At 65.1% G+C, this 13,613-nt stretch overlaps 2 protein-coding genes across 4 annotated transcripts in view; one reads left to right on the top strand and one right to left on the bottom strand.

Moving 5' to 3' along the window:
- MIOX (myo-inositol oxygenase) overlaps positions 1–11,227 on the bottom strand; it is a 144,275-nt gene extending 133,048 nt beyond the window's left edge. For both annotated transcript variants that reach the window (XM_061347118.1, XM_061347117.1), the window contains exons 1-10: positions 11,195–11,227; positions 9,674–9,742; positions 9,376–9,456; positions 9,079–9,241; positions 8,927–8,994; positions 8,745–8,854; positions 8,572–8,639; positions 8,363–8,412; positions 8,160–8,272; positions 7,954–8,079 (exon numbers count right to left, since the gene is read on the bottom strand). In XM_061347118.1, the coding sequence (XP_061203102.1) occupies positions 7,971–8,079; positions 8,160–8,272; positions 8,363–8,412; positions 8,572–8,639; positions 8,745–8,854; positions 8,927–8,994; positions 9,079–9,241; positions 9,376–9,456; positions 9,674–9,742; positions 11,195–11,212 (849 nt within the window). In that variant the 5' untranslated portion in view covers positions 11,213–11,227 and the 3' untranslated portion in view covers positions 7,954–7,970. The remainder of the gene's footprint in view (positions 1–7,953; positions 8,080–8,159; positions 8,273–8,362; positions 8,413–8,571; positions 8,640–8,744; positions 8,855–8,926; positions 8,995–9,078; positions 9,242–9,375; positions 9,457–9,673; positions 9,743–11,194) is intronic.
- LMF2 (lipase maturation factor 2) lies at positions 464–7,405 on the top strand. Of its 2 annotated transcripts, none has more exons than XM_061347114.1 (14): positions 464–582; positions 1,277–1,530; positions 2,948–2,976; positions 3,063–3,259; positions 3,438–3,616; positions 3,817–3,955; positions 4,089–4,223; positions 4,313–4,418; positions 4,687–4,783; positions 4,871–5,053; positions 6,062–6,230; positions 6,377–6,488; positions 6,705–6,804; positions 6,886–7,405. In XM_061347114.1, the coding sequence occupies exons 1-14, from the start codon at positions 486–488 to the stop codon at positions 7,225–7,227; spliced, it is 2,139 nt and encodes a 712-aa protein (XP_061203098.1). In that variant the 5' UTR covers positions 464–485; the 3' UTR covers positions 7,228–7,405. The 2 variants fall into 2 exon arrangements, with proteins under 2 accessions (XP_061203098.1, XP_061203097.1); XM_061347113.1 differs by having other exon boundaries at positions 6,883–7,405.
- Positions 11,228–13,613: the final 2,386 nt, after the last annotated feature.

Genomic DNA, 13,613 nt, shown 5'->3' with positions numbered 1-13,613 from the left:
AGGCCCGGGGCTGAGCTCCGAGCCCTCCTCAGCCTCACAAGAGCCGCACACGCGGAGCAGCCCCCTCAGGACCCCGAACGGACAACGCACATCAATGCCCCCGGAGCAGCCGCAGCTCAGCGGGACCCGCAACTGGGTCCCATCAACCTCCTGGGCAAGCTCCCGGGGCCGATCGTTCGTGCCGATCCCAGCCAAGCTCCCCTCGAACCGATCCCGATCCCGATCCCGATCCCGATCCCGATCCCGATCCCGTCACGATCCCGATCCCGATCCCGATCCCGATCCCGATCCCGATCCCGATCCCGATCCCGAGCCCGATCCCGCTCCGCCGCTCACCGCCGCCCGTCTCCTCCTCTCCTCCCCACCGCCATTTTGCGCTTCCCGCCCGAAAGGGCGCGGGGAGGAGCGTGCTGACGTCATTGCGCGCAGGCGCAGTGCGCTCTGGGAGCTCTGTGGTGCCGCCGCCGTTACCGTTGCTGCCGTTGATGGCGGAGCCGCCTCGGCGGGTGCGGGAGCTGCTCCTGGCCGGGCTGGCCGCCGTTTACCTCGCCGCCTTCGCCTCGCTCTACGTGCAGGTCCCCGGTACGGCGGGGCGCGGGTGGGGGTGCCGGGGTCTCTCGTTTGTGTTGGGGGGGGAGTGTGGGCCTCTCCCTCCCCGCAGTCCCGTCCCGGGGGTCCCGGCAGGCTCCGGGCCTACAGCCCGCTGAGGTACCGCAGCGCGGTGCTGCGGCGGCCGCGGCTGCTCCGGCCTCCTACGTGGCTCACCCTGGTCTGGCCGCCGTTTGGGCTCATCCCAGGGCTTGTTCCGTGCCCAGTCTGAGAGGAAATGGGTTTTCCAAGGGGGAATAACGGCTCCGGGTCTGACGGACACCAGCGGCGGCCTTCAGGGATCTGCGCTGGGATGTTGGGTGTTAAAGATGTGGAGAGTGCGGCTGGAGGTGATGGGGGGAGGCGATGGCATACTGGGAGGATGCTGGGGAGGGACCCTCATCAGGGACTGCAGCAGTAGGACAGGGGGTGATGGGGTCAGACGGAAACAGGGGAAGCTCAGGTTAGAGGTAAGGCAGAAGTTCTTCTGGCAGTGCTCAAGGCTTCCAAAGGGAAGCCAGTGTTGAATGGGGACAAGCTGGAGCCCCCCTGCCAGTGCCTGGAGGAGCGGGGGGCTGCTTTGCAGCCCCGCTCCTCCAGGCACTGACAGGGTGGGCTCCCAATGTGCTGCCCCACCTTTACCAACCTAAAAGTGCCTTTATCCCACTTCCCACCATCCCTTTTCCAGGGCTCTATGGAAGAGATGGAATCCTGCCTGCTCGCAGAGTGCTGCGCCTCACTGGGCAGGGTCTATGGGAGCAATTCCGGGCTTTTCCCACCCTCCTGTGGCTCGGGCCCAGCCTGGGTTTGGATACGGAGCTGGGAATGGAGCTGCTCTGCCTCCTTGGGGTGCTCTGCTCCTTCGGTGCCTTGCTGCTGGAGCCCCTGAGGGACAGCCTGCTCTTTGCCTTGCTCTGGGTGCTTTATTTCTCCCTCTACCAGGTATGGGATCCAATGGGAAAGGGTTTGTGGAACCCTGGAGGGGTGGGAATGGGATCTAGGAGGGCAGGGAGGTGACGTTGTTCTATTAATACCATCCCATGAGCTCCTGGCACTCTCAGCTTCCCCCTTGGAGCTGTGGGGAAGGTGCTGATACCTCCTTGGCTCATGTTGGTGGGTACAGCCCCATCCTTCTGCCAATTCTTGGTGCTTTCTTAGGATAACCCCCCCTGGACTTGCCTGCAGAGCTGATTCCCTGCCTTACCAAGCCTTGCCAGGGCCCTTATCCCAAGCTCCAGGCCCTTTCCCTGTATCCCACAAGGTCTGTGTCCCCCAGCCATGAATCCACCCTCCCGAGCGCTTCCTGCTGGTGAGTCAGATCCCGCTGTGCAGGTGGCAGTAGGAGAGATTGAGGGATCCTCTTTCCTCTGAAACCAGGGAATGAAGGGAGGAAATCCCACCTCTCTTTAGAGATCCCTCCTGCTGGAGTTTGGGCTGTGTCTGGCACTGCAGGGAATGCCGTTGGGAAGCTGGAAAGGTGAAGGGCTGGCTATAGGAAAGGGGTCCTTCTGTGCTGGGGGGCTCCTCTGCAGTGCTGTCACCCCACGGTCTCCCCAGCACCCGGCTGCACCCATGGGGAGCTGTTCCATGGCACAGGAGGTGCCGTTGAGCTGTGTCCATGTGTCCCAGGAGAGCCATGGTGGGAGCCGGGGCTCGGAGAGACTCAGTGCCCTGGCAAGGGGAGGGAGCAGCACCTCTTGGGTGGGAGGGGGCTCTGTCCCCACATGGCTCCTGTGCCGTGTGTGGCTCTGCCTCCTCCGGCCCATGTGCGGCCAGAATTCCTTCTCCTCGCTCCCTTTTAAGGGTATGCGGGAGAGAAAGTCCCTGTTCCTGCTCCTTGGGGCAGGCTCCAGCCCGAGCCTGGGCTGGTGTGAGAGCTGCTCCCGGCCGCTGCCCTCCTGCTGCTCCTGCTGCTCCTCATGGCTTTGACCTGCCCGAGGGGAGACTGAGCTGAGCTCTTAGGCAGAAGCTCTTCCCTGTGAGGGTGCTGAGGCGCTGGCACAAGGTGCCCAGAGAAGCTGTGGCTGCCCCATCCCTGGCAGTGCTCAAGGCCAGGTTGGACACAGGGGCTTGGAGCAAGCTGCTCCAGTGGAAGGGGTCCCTGCCCGTGGAAGGGGTTGGAGCTGGATGAGCTTTAAGGTCCCTTCCATCCCAAACTATTCAATGATTCCATGAGTGACACTACTGTGCTGGAGCTGAACAGGGCTGGGCTGTGTTCCTGCACGCACCATGGAATCTTCTCTCCCAGCACCACTGGGGTATAGGTGGGGGGTCTGTGGCTACCCCAGGGCCATGGGGGATGGACTAGGGCCCAATCCTGCCCCCATTCCCTGCTCACCAGCCTCCCTCTCTCCTGCAGGTGGGACAGGTCTTCCTCTACTTCCAGTGGTAAGTCACCCCCACCTCATCCCTCCCTTTGGGGGGTCCACCCTGCCTGGGTGGCAAGGGGGGCCACAGTGCTGATGCTCCCACAGGGACAGTCTGCTGCTGGAAGCGGGGTTCCTGGCCGTGCTGGTGGCCCCCCTGCGCCTCCTCTCATGGGGGGCCCCGGCCTGGCGCCCCCACGACAGCATCACCTTCTGGCTCGTGCGCTGGCTGCTCTTCCGCCTCATGTTCGCCTCGGGGGTGGTGAAGCTCACCAGCCGCTGCCCCACATGGTGGGGGCTCACAGGTGAGGGGGGGCTGCGGCTGTGGGGCTCCCCCACAGCCCCAGGCTCGGCTCCCCGTGCCCATAGACAGCCGCTGTGGGCTCCTCTCCTGTGTTGGCAGAGCTTTGTGCTGGCCCTGCCCGCTCCATGCTGCATCCATGTGACCCCCATGTTCCCCCCCAACCCCTGCTGCCCCCCCAGCTCTCACCTACCACTACGAGACCCAGTGCATCCCCACCCCAGCTGCGTGGTTCGCGCACCAGCTCCCGGTGTGGTTCCAGAAGTTCAGCGTGGTGGCCACGTACATCATCGAGGTCGCTGTCCCCGTCCTCTTCTTCGCCCCCATCCGCCGACTCCGGCTCTTCGCCTTCTACAGCCAGGTGGGACGGGGGGCAGAGACGGGTCCAGTCCTGCTCCGTATAACCCCATGTGCCGTGGGGCTCCCAGGATGGGGAGCCCAGATCAGGCCATGGGCGGAACAGGGCCCCTGTGGGAGCTGGGGTGGCCGTGGTGGTGATGGGGTGCCTGATGCCCTCTGCCCCCTGCCACTGCAACACCCCAACCCTTCGCTGTTCCCTAGGTCCTGCTGCAGGTCCTCATTATCCTCACGGGCAACTATAACTTCTTCAACATGCTCACCATCGTCCTGGCCTTCTCCCTGCTGGATGAGGAGCATGTGGGGCGCTCAGCAGGGCGCAGCAAGAGGAGGAACGCAGGCTGTGAGTCCGGGGGGTGGGCTCCCATCTCTGCCCTGTGCCGGTGTGACCGCAAGGGGTGGTGGGTTGGCTGCTGCTGCAGGGATGTGTTTTGCCTCTGTCTGCTGTGGCACTGAGCTGCTGTGTCATGCCACAGCCTGGCCCCCCAGCCTCCGGTCCTTCCTGTCCACGCTGCTGCAGCTGAGCACCTACAGCCTCCTGCTCTACTGGAGCATTCAGTACTTCAGCCTGGAGATCAACTGGGAGAAGAGGTGGCTGGAGTCCAAAGTGGGTACGTTGCAGCAGGGGCTGCAGGGTCCCAGCGTCCCCGGGGTGGAAGGGGCTCTTCCCTGACCCTCCATGGGTTTTCCTTCGCTCCAGCCTTCACCTACCACGAGTTCACGACGTGGCTGCGGGCGGTGACGCTGCCTCTGGTGGGACTGGCCTTCCTCTCACTGTCCTGGGAGATCCTGGCTGCCATGTACCGGTGCGTGACGGGAGGGGACGCCTGGGGCTGCTCTGGGGTTGCTGCAGGGAGGGACACGTGGGTCTGGTGGAGCTGGGTGGGAAGCCTGACCCCTGGGGCTGTGTGAAGTGGGGGCCTTGTCAGGGGTGCTGGGAGCTTTAGAGGGGGACTGAGCCCAGGCACAACTACAGGCTGGGGGAGACTGGATGGAGCAGCCTGAGGAGAAGGACCTGAGATTCAGGGACCCTTCCAGCCCCGATGAGTCTGACACATCTCTCCCCCTTTGTAGCTGTGCCTGTGTCCGTGGCTGCTTCTGGAAGCTCTGGGCCATGCTGCAGTGGGTCATCTTTGCCACCGCCGCCGTGGGGGTATTTGCCATCAGCCTGGTGAGTGCAGGGATGGGGTTTGGGGAGCAGGACCTGCTCTGGGGCCCCTACGCCGTGGTGCTGGAGCCTTTCTCTGCCCCTGCCCAGGTGCCCTTCACCTACATAGAGCCTGAGTGCAACGGGAAGCTGTGGCCCGGCATCCAGCAGGCGTTCCGCGCCGTGCAGCGCCTCCAGCTCGTCAACTCCTACGGGCTCTTCCGCAGAATGACGGGCGTCGGGGGGCGGCCCGAGGTGGTGCTGGAGGGCAGCTACGATGGGCAGAACTGGAAGGTGAGCGCTGGTGCCCCCTCACAGGGCCCTTGCGTGGGAAAGGATCTTCAGGATCATCCAGTCCAACCGTTCCCAGCCCTGCCAAGGACACCACTGCCCCATGGCACTGAGGCCTCGTCTCCACGCTGTGTGAACACTTGCAGGGACAGTGCCTGCAGCCCTGCCCTGGGCAGCCTGTTCCAATGCCTGAGCACCCTCTGGGGCAGGAATTGTTCCTCAGCTCCATCTAAACCTGCCCTGGTGCAGCTTGAGGCCGGTTCCTCTTGTCCCATCCCTTGTTCCTTGGGAGCAGAGCCCAGCCCCTCCTGGCTCCATCCTCCTCTCAGGCAGTTGGAGGCAGCCATCAGGTCCCCCCTGAGCCTTCTCTTCTCCACACTGAACCCCCCCAGGTCCCTCAGCCCTTCCCCATCACCCCTGTGCTCCAGGCCCTGCACCAGCTCCGTGCCCTTCTCTGGCCCCGGTCCAGCCCCTCAAGGTCTCTCTTGTAGGGAGGGCCCCAGAGCTGAACCCAGGATTTGAGGTGCAGCCTCCCCAGTGCCCAGTACAGGGGCACAATCCCTGCCCTGGCCCTGCTGCTGCACTGGTGGTGGCACAGAGCACTGTGCTGCTCCTCCCTGGCCACCTGGGCCCGCTGTTGGCTCATTCAGCCACTGCCAACCACCCTCGCTCAGGTCCTTTTTCATGGGCAGCTTTCCAGGCACTGCTCAGGCCTGGAGCGCTGCTGTGGGTGTTGGGAACTGAATGCACTGAGCTGGGGTGATTCAAGTCTCACAGCTCTATTTAGTGCCACAGGCAGGTGTGGGGTGCCTGAGGAATCCACTCCACTGGATCCAAGCATCTGTTTCGCACTGGCCTGTCCCCTTGGGGGGGGCTTTATCCCTCTGGATGCAGACGGTAACCCCAGAAGTGACTCTGGGTGCGCTCAGCCTTATGCCAGCAGCGCTGGGGGAGCTCCAGGGCCAGCTCCTTACCCCTGCTGACACCCCCCAATCCCTCTCTGCCCACCAGGAGATCGAGTTCATGTACAAACCAGGGAACGTGAGCAGGGCCCCCCCCGTGGTGGCCCCGCACCAGCCCCGGCTCGACTGGCAGATGTGGTTTGCGGCCCTGAGCCACCACAGCAGCAGCCCCTGGTTCAGCAGCTTCGTGCACCGCCTGCTGCAGGGCCAGGAGGACGGTGAGTGGGGCCGGGGCAGTGCTCTGTGCTCCGGGGACGCTGGCTCCAGCCCTGCAGCGCCTCGGGGTGCCCCTGCAGCGCCTCGGGGTGCCCCTGCACCCATGGGCACAGGCTCCCGGCCGCACCTAACACCGCACCTCCTGCAGTGATCCGCCTGGTGCAGGTCCATGAGTCCCAGTATCCCTTCAGCGCCCGCCCCCCTGTCTACATCCGTGCCCAGCTCTACAAGTACTGGTTCACCAGCAGCGCCGAGGGCAGGTGAGTGGCACCGGACCCCTCTGCACGCCCCTGCACCCCGGCTCTGATGTGACACCACATCTGCTTGCAGATGGTGCAGCTGTGTGAGTGCCATGGGGGTGCTGGATTTGGGATCTACCTGGGACCGTTAACTTGCCCTGCAGCTCCTCAGCACCCTGGGCTCTGCCTGGGGCTATGGGGTGCCCAGGCAGGGTGCTGAGCTCTCCCACCCCACAGCCACTCGTGGTGGCGGCGGCAGCGGGTGCAGGAGTTCTTCCCCACTGTGTCCCTGGGTGATCCCCTGCTGGAGAACCTGCTCAACCAGCACGGGCTCAAGGTAGGACCCCACCCCACGGTCACCCCATGGTCGCCCCATGATCACCCAGTGCCCCCCTGACCCCCTCCTCGCCCCCAGCAGGACAAGACCCCGGCAAGGCGCCCCTTGGCCGCGGTGCTGCCGCGGGTGCTCCAGTCGCTGCGCCAGCTCTGCCGCCCTGTGCCCGGCCCCACCATCCTCTGGTCCCTCTACCTGGTGGTGGCCACCGCCTGCCTCCTGCGAGCCCTGCGCCGCCAGTGCCGGGGGGGGGCACCCCCCACCTGCCACAAAGGGCCCCGGCGCGGGGACCCTGCGGACCGGGGGGGCGCGGAGAAGAACGGGCACATGCGGAGGAGGGAGCCCCAGGAGAGGGGCGAGAGCCGGGGCTGCGGCGGCCCCGAGGCCTGCGGGGGTGGCCGCCATGGCACCAAGAGGAAGAAGTAGCCCCCGGAGCCGCCAGCCTGGGTCTCGTCTTCCACCGGTGCCCCGAAGGCACCCCAGGGCGCTGCACTAACGCCAGCAGCGCCCGGTGGCTCCGTTGCCTCTGAGCCCTGTGCTGCGGCTTCAGGGGGATGCTGGCACTGGTGGGGTGGGCATTGGCACTGGTGGGGCAACGTCAGGCACTGGTGGGGCCATGTTCAGTGCTGGTGGGAGCAGCTTTGGGCAGCGCCAGCCTTTCCAGTTATCGTTCCCAGCCCTTAGCCACCACCAGCCCAGTTTGGGTTCTCACTAGAGCAGTTGGGGTGCTGCCCCCCACTTCGGAGTTCAACAGGTTCCTATGTTTTCTAAATAAAGCCTTTGACATTCCAGCCCCATGGCTCTTGCTGGGATTCCTGCCTGGGGAGGAGTCCCCCGTGTGCCCCCTCCATGTCTCCCCTATAGTGCAGGTGCCACTGGGTGTGTGCGACAAGCAGGTTTATTGTATGGCCCCAGTGCCCCCCATGGCGAAGGGGCTGTGCCATGGGGCTGGGGTGTGCTGAAGAGTCTCAGGGTGGTGCAGTGGGGGGTCCCAGTGGGAGTTCTGGTGTGCTGCACTGGGGGTCCCAGTGCATTGTGTCTTGTGGCAGGGATCCCGGTGCCTTGCCCTGGGGGTCTCGGTGGGGATCCCGATGCAGTGTGGTACCGGGGGTCCTGGTGTGGTCCCAGCGCTGTCCCCGGCTTGGGGGTGACCCCGGTGTGCCTCCCCCTCACCAGCACAGCTCCCCAGGGCAGTACTTGTCGATGAGCGCCTGGTAGTAGCTGCGGAGCTGCTGCACGTCGGGCAGCTCCTCCTGCTTCGTGTACAGGTCGAACTTGCTGTGGGTGGTCAGTACCGGGGGGGTCACCTGGGGCTGAACCCCCTCCCAGAGCCCCCCACACCCCCCCCAGTCACGCACTTGAGCTCGCGCACCCAGGGCAGCATGCGGAGGTCCTCCTCGCTGCAGAGGTGCAGGTAGTCCCCGTGCGCATGCCAGGGGTAGAAGGAGTGGAACCGCACCATGTAGAAGGCCTGGGGGCATGGGGATGGGCACAGAGGGGGGGTCTGTCCCCCCCATTACTGCTTCCCCCCCACCCCTTTCCCTGCAACCCCATCCCTCACCTCCTTGGGCAGGGCGAAGTTGTTGAACTTCATGACCCGGTACATGTACTCTGGGGAGCAGTGGGGTGCAGCGATGGGGCTGAGCACCCCAAGAGCAGCACCCCCCCCCCCCAGCAAAAGTGCTCCAGGCCTGAATCCCTGGGAAAGAGGGGGGTCCGGGTGCCCTGTTTGTGGGTGAGGGACCCCCCTACTCCCCCCTCCTCCCTTACCATCGTGTCCCCAGGACATGAGGACATTCTCCAGGCCGCAGCGGGGCTGGTACATCCCGTACTCAGTGCTGAGGATGGAGCCGGGTTGGGGGGCTCAGGGTCGGTGCCTGCAGCCCCCCCACCCCGGGGGTGATGTGGGGTGCACTGAGGGGTGCCCCCAGCAGCCACCTCACCTGTACCGGGGGTCCTTGGTGTCGGGGTTGTCGTGGAAGGTGGAGTCCCCAAACAGCACCGACTTCTGCACTTTGCAGCCCACGGGGAAGGTGTCCCCCACCACGGCCCACTGCGGGGGTGCATGGGGGTCTGTGCCTGCAGGTCATCCCCTCCTGCCCCCCCCCAGTGTCCCCCCACTCACCTGGGGCTCCCCAAACAGCGCCAGCACCTTGCCCAGGTCGTGCAGCAGCCCCACGAGGTGGAACCAGTCTGGGGGTGAGCGGGGCCGTCACCCCCAATGGAAGTGACCCCGGGGGGGGGGGGTTTGGGGGTGTGGGGGCCCCCCTGCTGTACCTTTGTCGGGGTGGGCCCTGCGGATGCCCTCGGCTGTCTGATAGGCATGGAAGGAGTTGGGGAAGTCCACGTCGGGGTCGGACTCATCCACGAGCCCATCGAGCAGCGCCAGCGCCTCCATCACCGTCATGCGGCGCTGCGAGCACGGCCCGTACTGCGCGCACTGTGTGTGTGTGTATGGGGATGCAGTGGGGTTTGGGGGGGCGGTGACCCCAACACCCCCGGCCCCCATCGCAGCGCGCAGGGTGTGGGTGCCCCCGTGCGCGGCTGGACTTGGGGTGCAGGGGGGGTTCACACCTTCTTGCGCACGAAGTCCACGGTCTGGTGCGTGTGCATGAGCCGGTACGTGTTGTACACCCGCTCCAGCAGCTTCCCCTCCTGCGTGCAACGGGGGGGGCTAGGGGTGGGGGCACCCCCCAACACAGCACAGCACCCCCGGACTCCCACAGTAATGGATGAGACCCCCCCGGCTTGGATATGGGGGTTGCAGCTGGATCCCCCCATAATGACTGGGCTGGGGCAGTGACCCCCCGAGCAGCTGAACTGGGGCAGGAGAACCCCCCCAGTACCCGCCCAGTGATGGGGCCCCCCTCACCGTGTAGTTGCGGTACTGGTGCGGGGGCGCGGCCGTGCCGGGGGGCAGCTCCTCGGGGCACTTGGGTTCCTGGGGGGGGAAAGGGCTGCTCAGGGAGGGGGGTGACATGGGGGGAGCAGGGGGGACCAAGGGTGCTGCGGGTGCTGCATGGGACCGCATGGGGCCGCATGGGTCCGCATGGGCTGCACGGGACCGCATGGGACTGCATGGGGCTGCATGGGGCTGCATGGGACTCCATGAGGCTGCATGGCACCGCATGGGGCTGCGTGGGACTGCATGGGACCGCATGGGACTGCATGGGGGGCTCTGTTCCCCATGTGTGGGGCAGTGCAGGGGGGTTCTGTTCCCCATGTGTGGGGCAGTGCAGGGGGGGCTCTGTTCCCCATGTGTGGGGCAGTGCGGGGGGTTCTGCCCTCCATGTGTGGGGCAGTGCAGGGGGCTTCTGCCCCCGGGGTGGGGGGGCTTCCCCCATGTGTGGGGCAGTGCAGGGGGGCTCTGTTCCCCATGTGTGGGGCAGTGCGGGGGGCTCTGTTCCCCATGTGTGGGGCAGTGCAGGGGGGGCTCTGTTCCCCATGTGTGGGGCAGTGCAGGGGGGTTCTGCCCCCCATGTGTGGGGCAGTGCAGGGGGGTTCTGTCCCCCATGTGTGGGGCAGTGCAGGGGGGGCTCTGTCCCCCATGTGTGGGGCAGTGCAGGGGGGTTCTGTTCCCCATGTGTGGGGCAGTGCAGGGGGGGCTCTGTCCCCCATGTGTGGGGCAGTGCAGGGGGGTTCTGCCCCCCAGTGTGGGGCAGTGCAGGGGGGGCTCTGTCCCCCATGTGTGGGGCAGTGCAGGGGGCTCTGTTCCCCATGTGTGGGGCAGTGCAGGGGGGTTCTGCCCCCCATGTGTGGGGCAGTGCAGGGGGGGCTCTGTCCCCCATGTGTGGGGCAGTGCAGGGGGGGTTCTGTTCCCCGTGTGTGGGGCAGTGCAGGGGGGGCTCTGTTCCCCATGTGTGGGGCAGTGCAGGGGGGGCTCTGTCCTCCATGTGTGGGGCAGTGCAGGGGGGGCTCTGTTCCCCATGTGTGGGGCAGTGCAGGGGGGTTCTGCCCCCATGTGTGGGGCAGTGCAGGGGGTCTGTCCCATATGTGGGGCAGTGGGGTTCTGTCCCCCGTGTGTGGGGCAGTGCAGGGGGGTTCTGTTCCCCATGTGTGGGGCAGTGCAGGGGGGGTTCTGTCCCCCATGCGTGGGGCAGTGCAGGGGGGGCTCTGTCCTCCATGTGTGGGGCAGTGCAGGGGGGGCTCTGTGCCCCATGTGTGGGGCAGTGCAGGGGGGGCTCTGTCCTCCATGTGTGGGGCAGTGCAGGGGGGCTCTGTCCCCCATGTGTGGGGCAGTGCAGGGGGGGCTCTGTTCCCCATGCGTGGGGCAGTGCAGGGGGGTTCTGTCCCCCATGTGTGGGGCAGCGCAGGGGGGCTCTGTCCCCCATGTGTGGGGCAGTGCAGGGGGGTTCTGCCCCCCATGCGTGGGCCGATGTGGGTCCGTACTCACCACCCGTTGGCTGCTCATGGCGGCGGGGCTGTGGGTGCTCGGCTCTGGCCCTGCCCGGCCCCCCCCGGCTTTATCCCCGCAGGACAATGGGTCACCAGTTAATGGTGTCACCCTTGTTAATGGTTCAACTGGGGCAGGGGCCGGGCCTGGGCTGGGCAGCCCCGAGCGGGGACCTCAAGCCCAACCCCAACCCCTGACCCCCAGCAGGGACCCCCAGGTTGGGAACCCCCCAGTGAGGGGTGGCCCTGGGGCTGCCTATGGGGAGCAAATGGGCTGCGGTGGGACCCTGATGGGGACGTGGGGCAGGGCTTGGCCTGCACCGTGGGGCTCAGTGAGGGGCTGGGGGCTGCGGGCAGGGGGGGCAGGACCCAGCAGGCAGCTGCCAATGGGGCTGGGGATGTGGTGGGGGCACAGGGACATGGCAGAGCAGGGGCATGGGGCTGGTGCACGGCGGGGCACACACCATAGACATGGGGTGACACACTGTGTGCATGGGGTGACACACACCATAGACCCGGGGTGACACACACCATAGACATGGGGTGACACACACCATGTGTATGGGGTGACACGCTGTGTTCATGGGGTGACACGCTGTGTGCATGGGCTGACATGCTGCAGTCATGGGATGACACACACCATGTGCATGGGGTCACACACTGTGCATGGGGTGACATAAACCATGTGCATGGGGTTACACACTGTGTTCATGGGATGACACGCACTATGTACATGGGGTGACACGCTGAGTGCATGGAGTGACACGCTATGTTCATGGGATGACACACACCATGTGCATGGGGTGACACGCTGTGTTCATGGGGTGACACGCTGTGTTCATGGGGTGACACGCTGTGTTCATGGGGTGACACGCTGTGTGCATGGAGTGACATGCTGTGTGCATGGGGTGACACACACCATGTGCATGGGGTGACACGCTGTGTTCATGGGGTGACACGCTGTGTTCATGGGGTGACACGCTGTGTGCATGGGGTGACACGCTGTGTGCATGGAGTGACATGCTGTGTGCATGGGGTGACACACACCATGTGCATGGGGTGACACGCTGTGTTCATGGGGTGACACGCTGTGTTCATGGGGTGACATGCTGTGTGCATGGGGTGACACGCTGTGTGCATGGAGTGACATGCTGTGTGCATGGGGTGACACACACCATGTGCATGGGGTGACATGCTGTGTTCATGGGGTGACACGCTGTGTTCATGGGGTGACACGCTGTGTGCACGGGGTGACACGCTGTGTGCATGGGGTGACACACACCATGTGCATGGGGTGACACGCTGTGTTCATGGGGTGGCGCGCTGTGTGCATGGGGTGACACGCTGTGCGCATGGGGTGACACGCTGTGTGCATGGGGTGACACGCTGTGTGCATGGGGTGACACGCTGTGTGCATGGGGTGACACGCTGTGTGCATGGGGTGACACGCTGTGTTCATGGGGTGACACGCTGTGTGCATGGGGTGACACGCTGTGTTCATGGGGTGACACGCTGTGTTCATGGGGTGACACGCTGTGTGCATGGGGTGACACGCTGTGTGCATGGAGTGACATGCTGTGTGCATGGGGTGACACACACCATGTGCATGGGGTGACACGCTGTGTTCATGGGGTGACACGCTGTGTTCATGGGGTGACACGCTGTGTGCATGGGGTGACACGCTGTGTGCATGGAGTGACATGCTGTGTGCATGGGGTGACACACACCATGTGCATGGGGTGACACGCTGTGTTCATGGGGTGACACGCTGTGTTCATGGGGTGACACGCTGTGTGCACGGGGTGACACGCTGTGTGCATGGGGTGACACGCTGTGTGCATGGGGTGACACGCTGTGTTCATGGGGTGACACGCTGTGTGCATGGGGTGACACACACCATGTGCATGGGGTGACACGCTGTGTTCATGGGGTGGCACGCTGTGTTCATGGGGTGGCACACACCATGTGCATGGGGTGACACGCTGTGTTCATGGGGTGGCGCGCTGTGTGCATGGGGTGACACGCTGTGTTCATGGGGTGGCACACACCATGTGCATGGGGTGACACGCTGTGTTCATGGGGTGACACGCTGTGTGCATGGGGTGACACGCTGTGTTCATGGGGTGGCACACACCATGTGCATGGGGTGACACGCTGTGTTCATGGGGTGACACGCTGTGTGCATGGGGTGACACGCTGTGTTCATGGGGTGGCGCGCTGTGTGCATGGGGTGACACGCTGTGTGCATGGGGTGACACGCTGTGTGCATGGGGTGACGCGCTGTGTGCATGGGGTGACACGCTGTGTTCATGGGGTGACACACACCATGTGCATGGGGTGATCCACACTGTTGGCTGTCCCACTGCCTGGGGACAGGGGTGTCCCCCACCCCCCTCCACGCCCCATTCCCATGGGATTCC

The sequence above is a fragment of the Neopsephotus bourkii genome, unplaced genomic scaffold (genome assembly GCF_033783945.1).
Source record: "Neopsephotus bourkii isolate Nb327-2 ecotype Australia unplaced genomic scaffold, CSIRO-AGI_Nbou_v1 NB_301, whole genome shotgun sequence".
NCBI lineage: Eukaryota > Metazoa > Chordata > Aves > Psittaciformes > Psittacidae > Neopsephotus > Neopsephotus bourkii.
The sequence above is the reverse complement of the archived record's forward strand: the minus strand, read 5'-3'. Positions and strand labels throughout refer to the sequence as shown.

Coding starts and splice junctions, on each gene's coding strand:
- LMF2 (XM_061347113.1), top strand. CDS start 486: ATGGCGGAGCCGCCTCGGCGGGTGCGGGAGCTGCTCCTGGCCGGGCTG. Junction 1,531..2,947: donor TTTATTTCTCCCTCTACCAG/GTATGGGATCCA, acceptor TCTCTCCTGCAG/GTGGGACAGGTCTTCCTCTA. Junction 4,419..4,686: donor ATCCTGGCTGCCATGTACCG/GTGCGTGACGGG, acceptor CCCCCTTTGTAG/CTGTGCCTGTGTCCGTGGCT.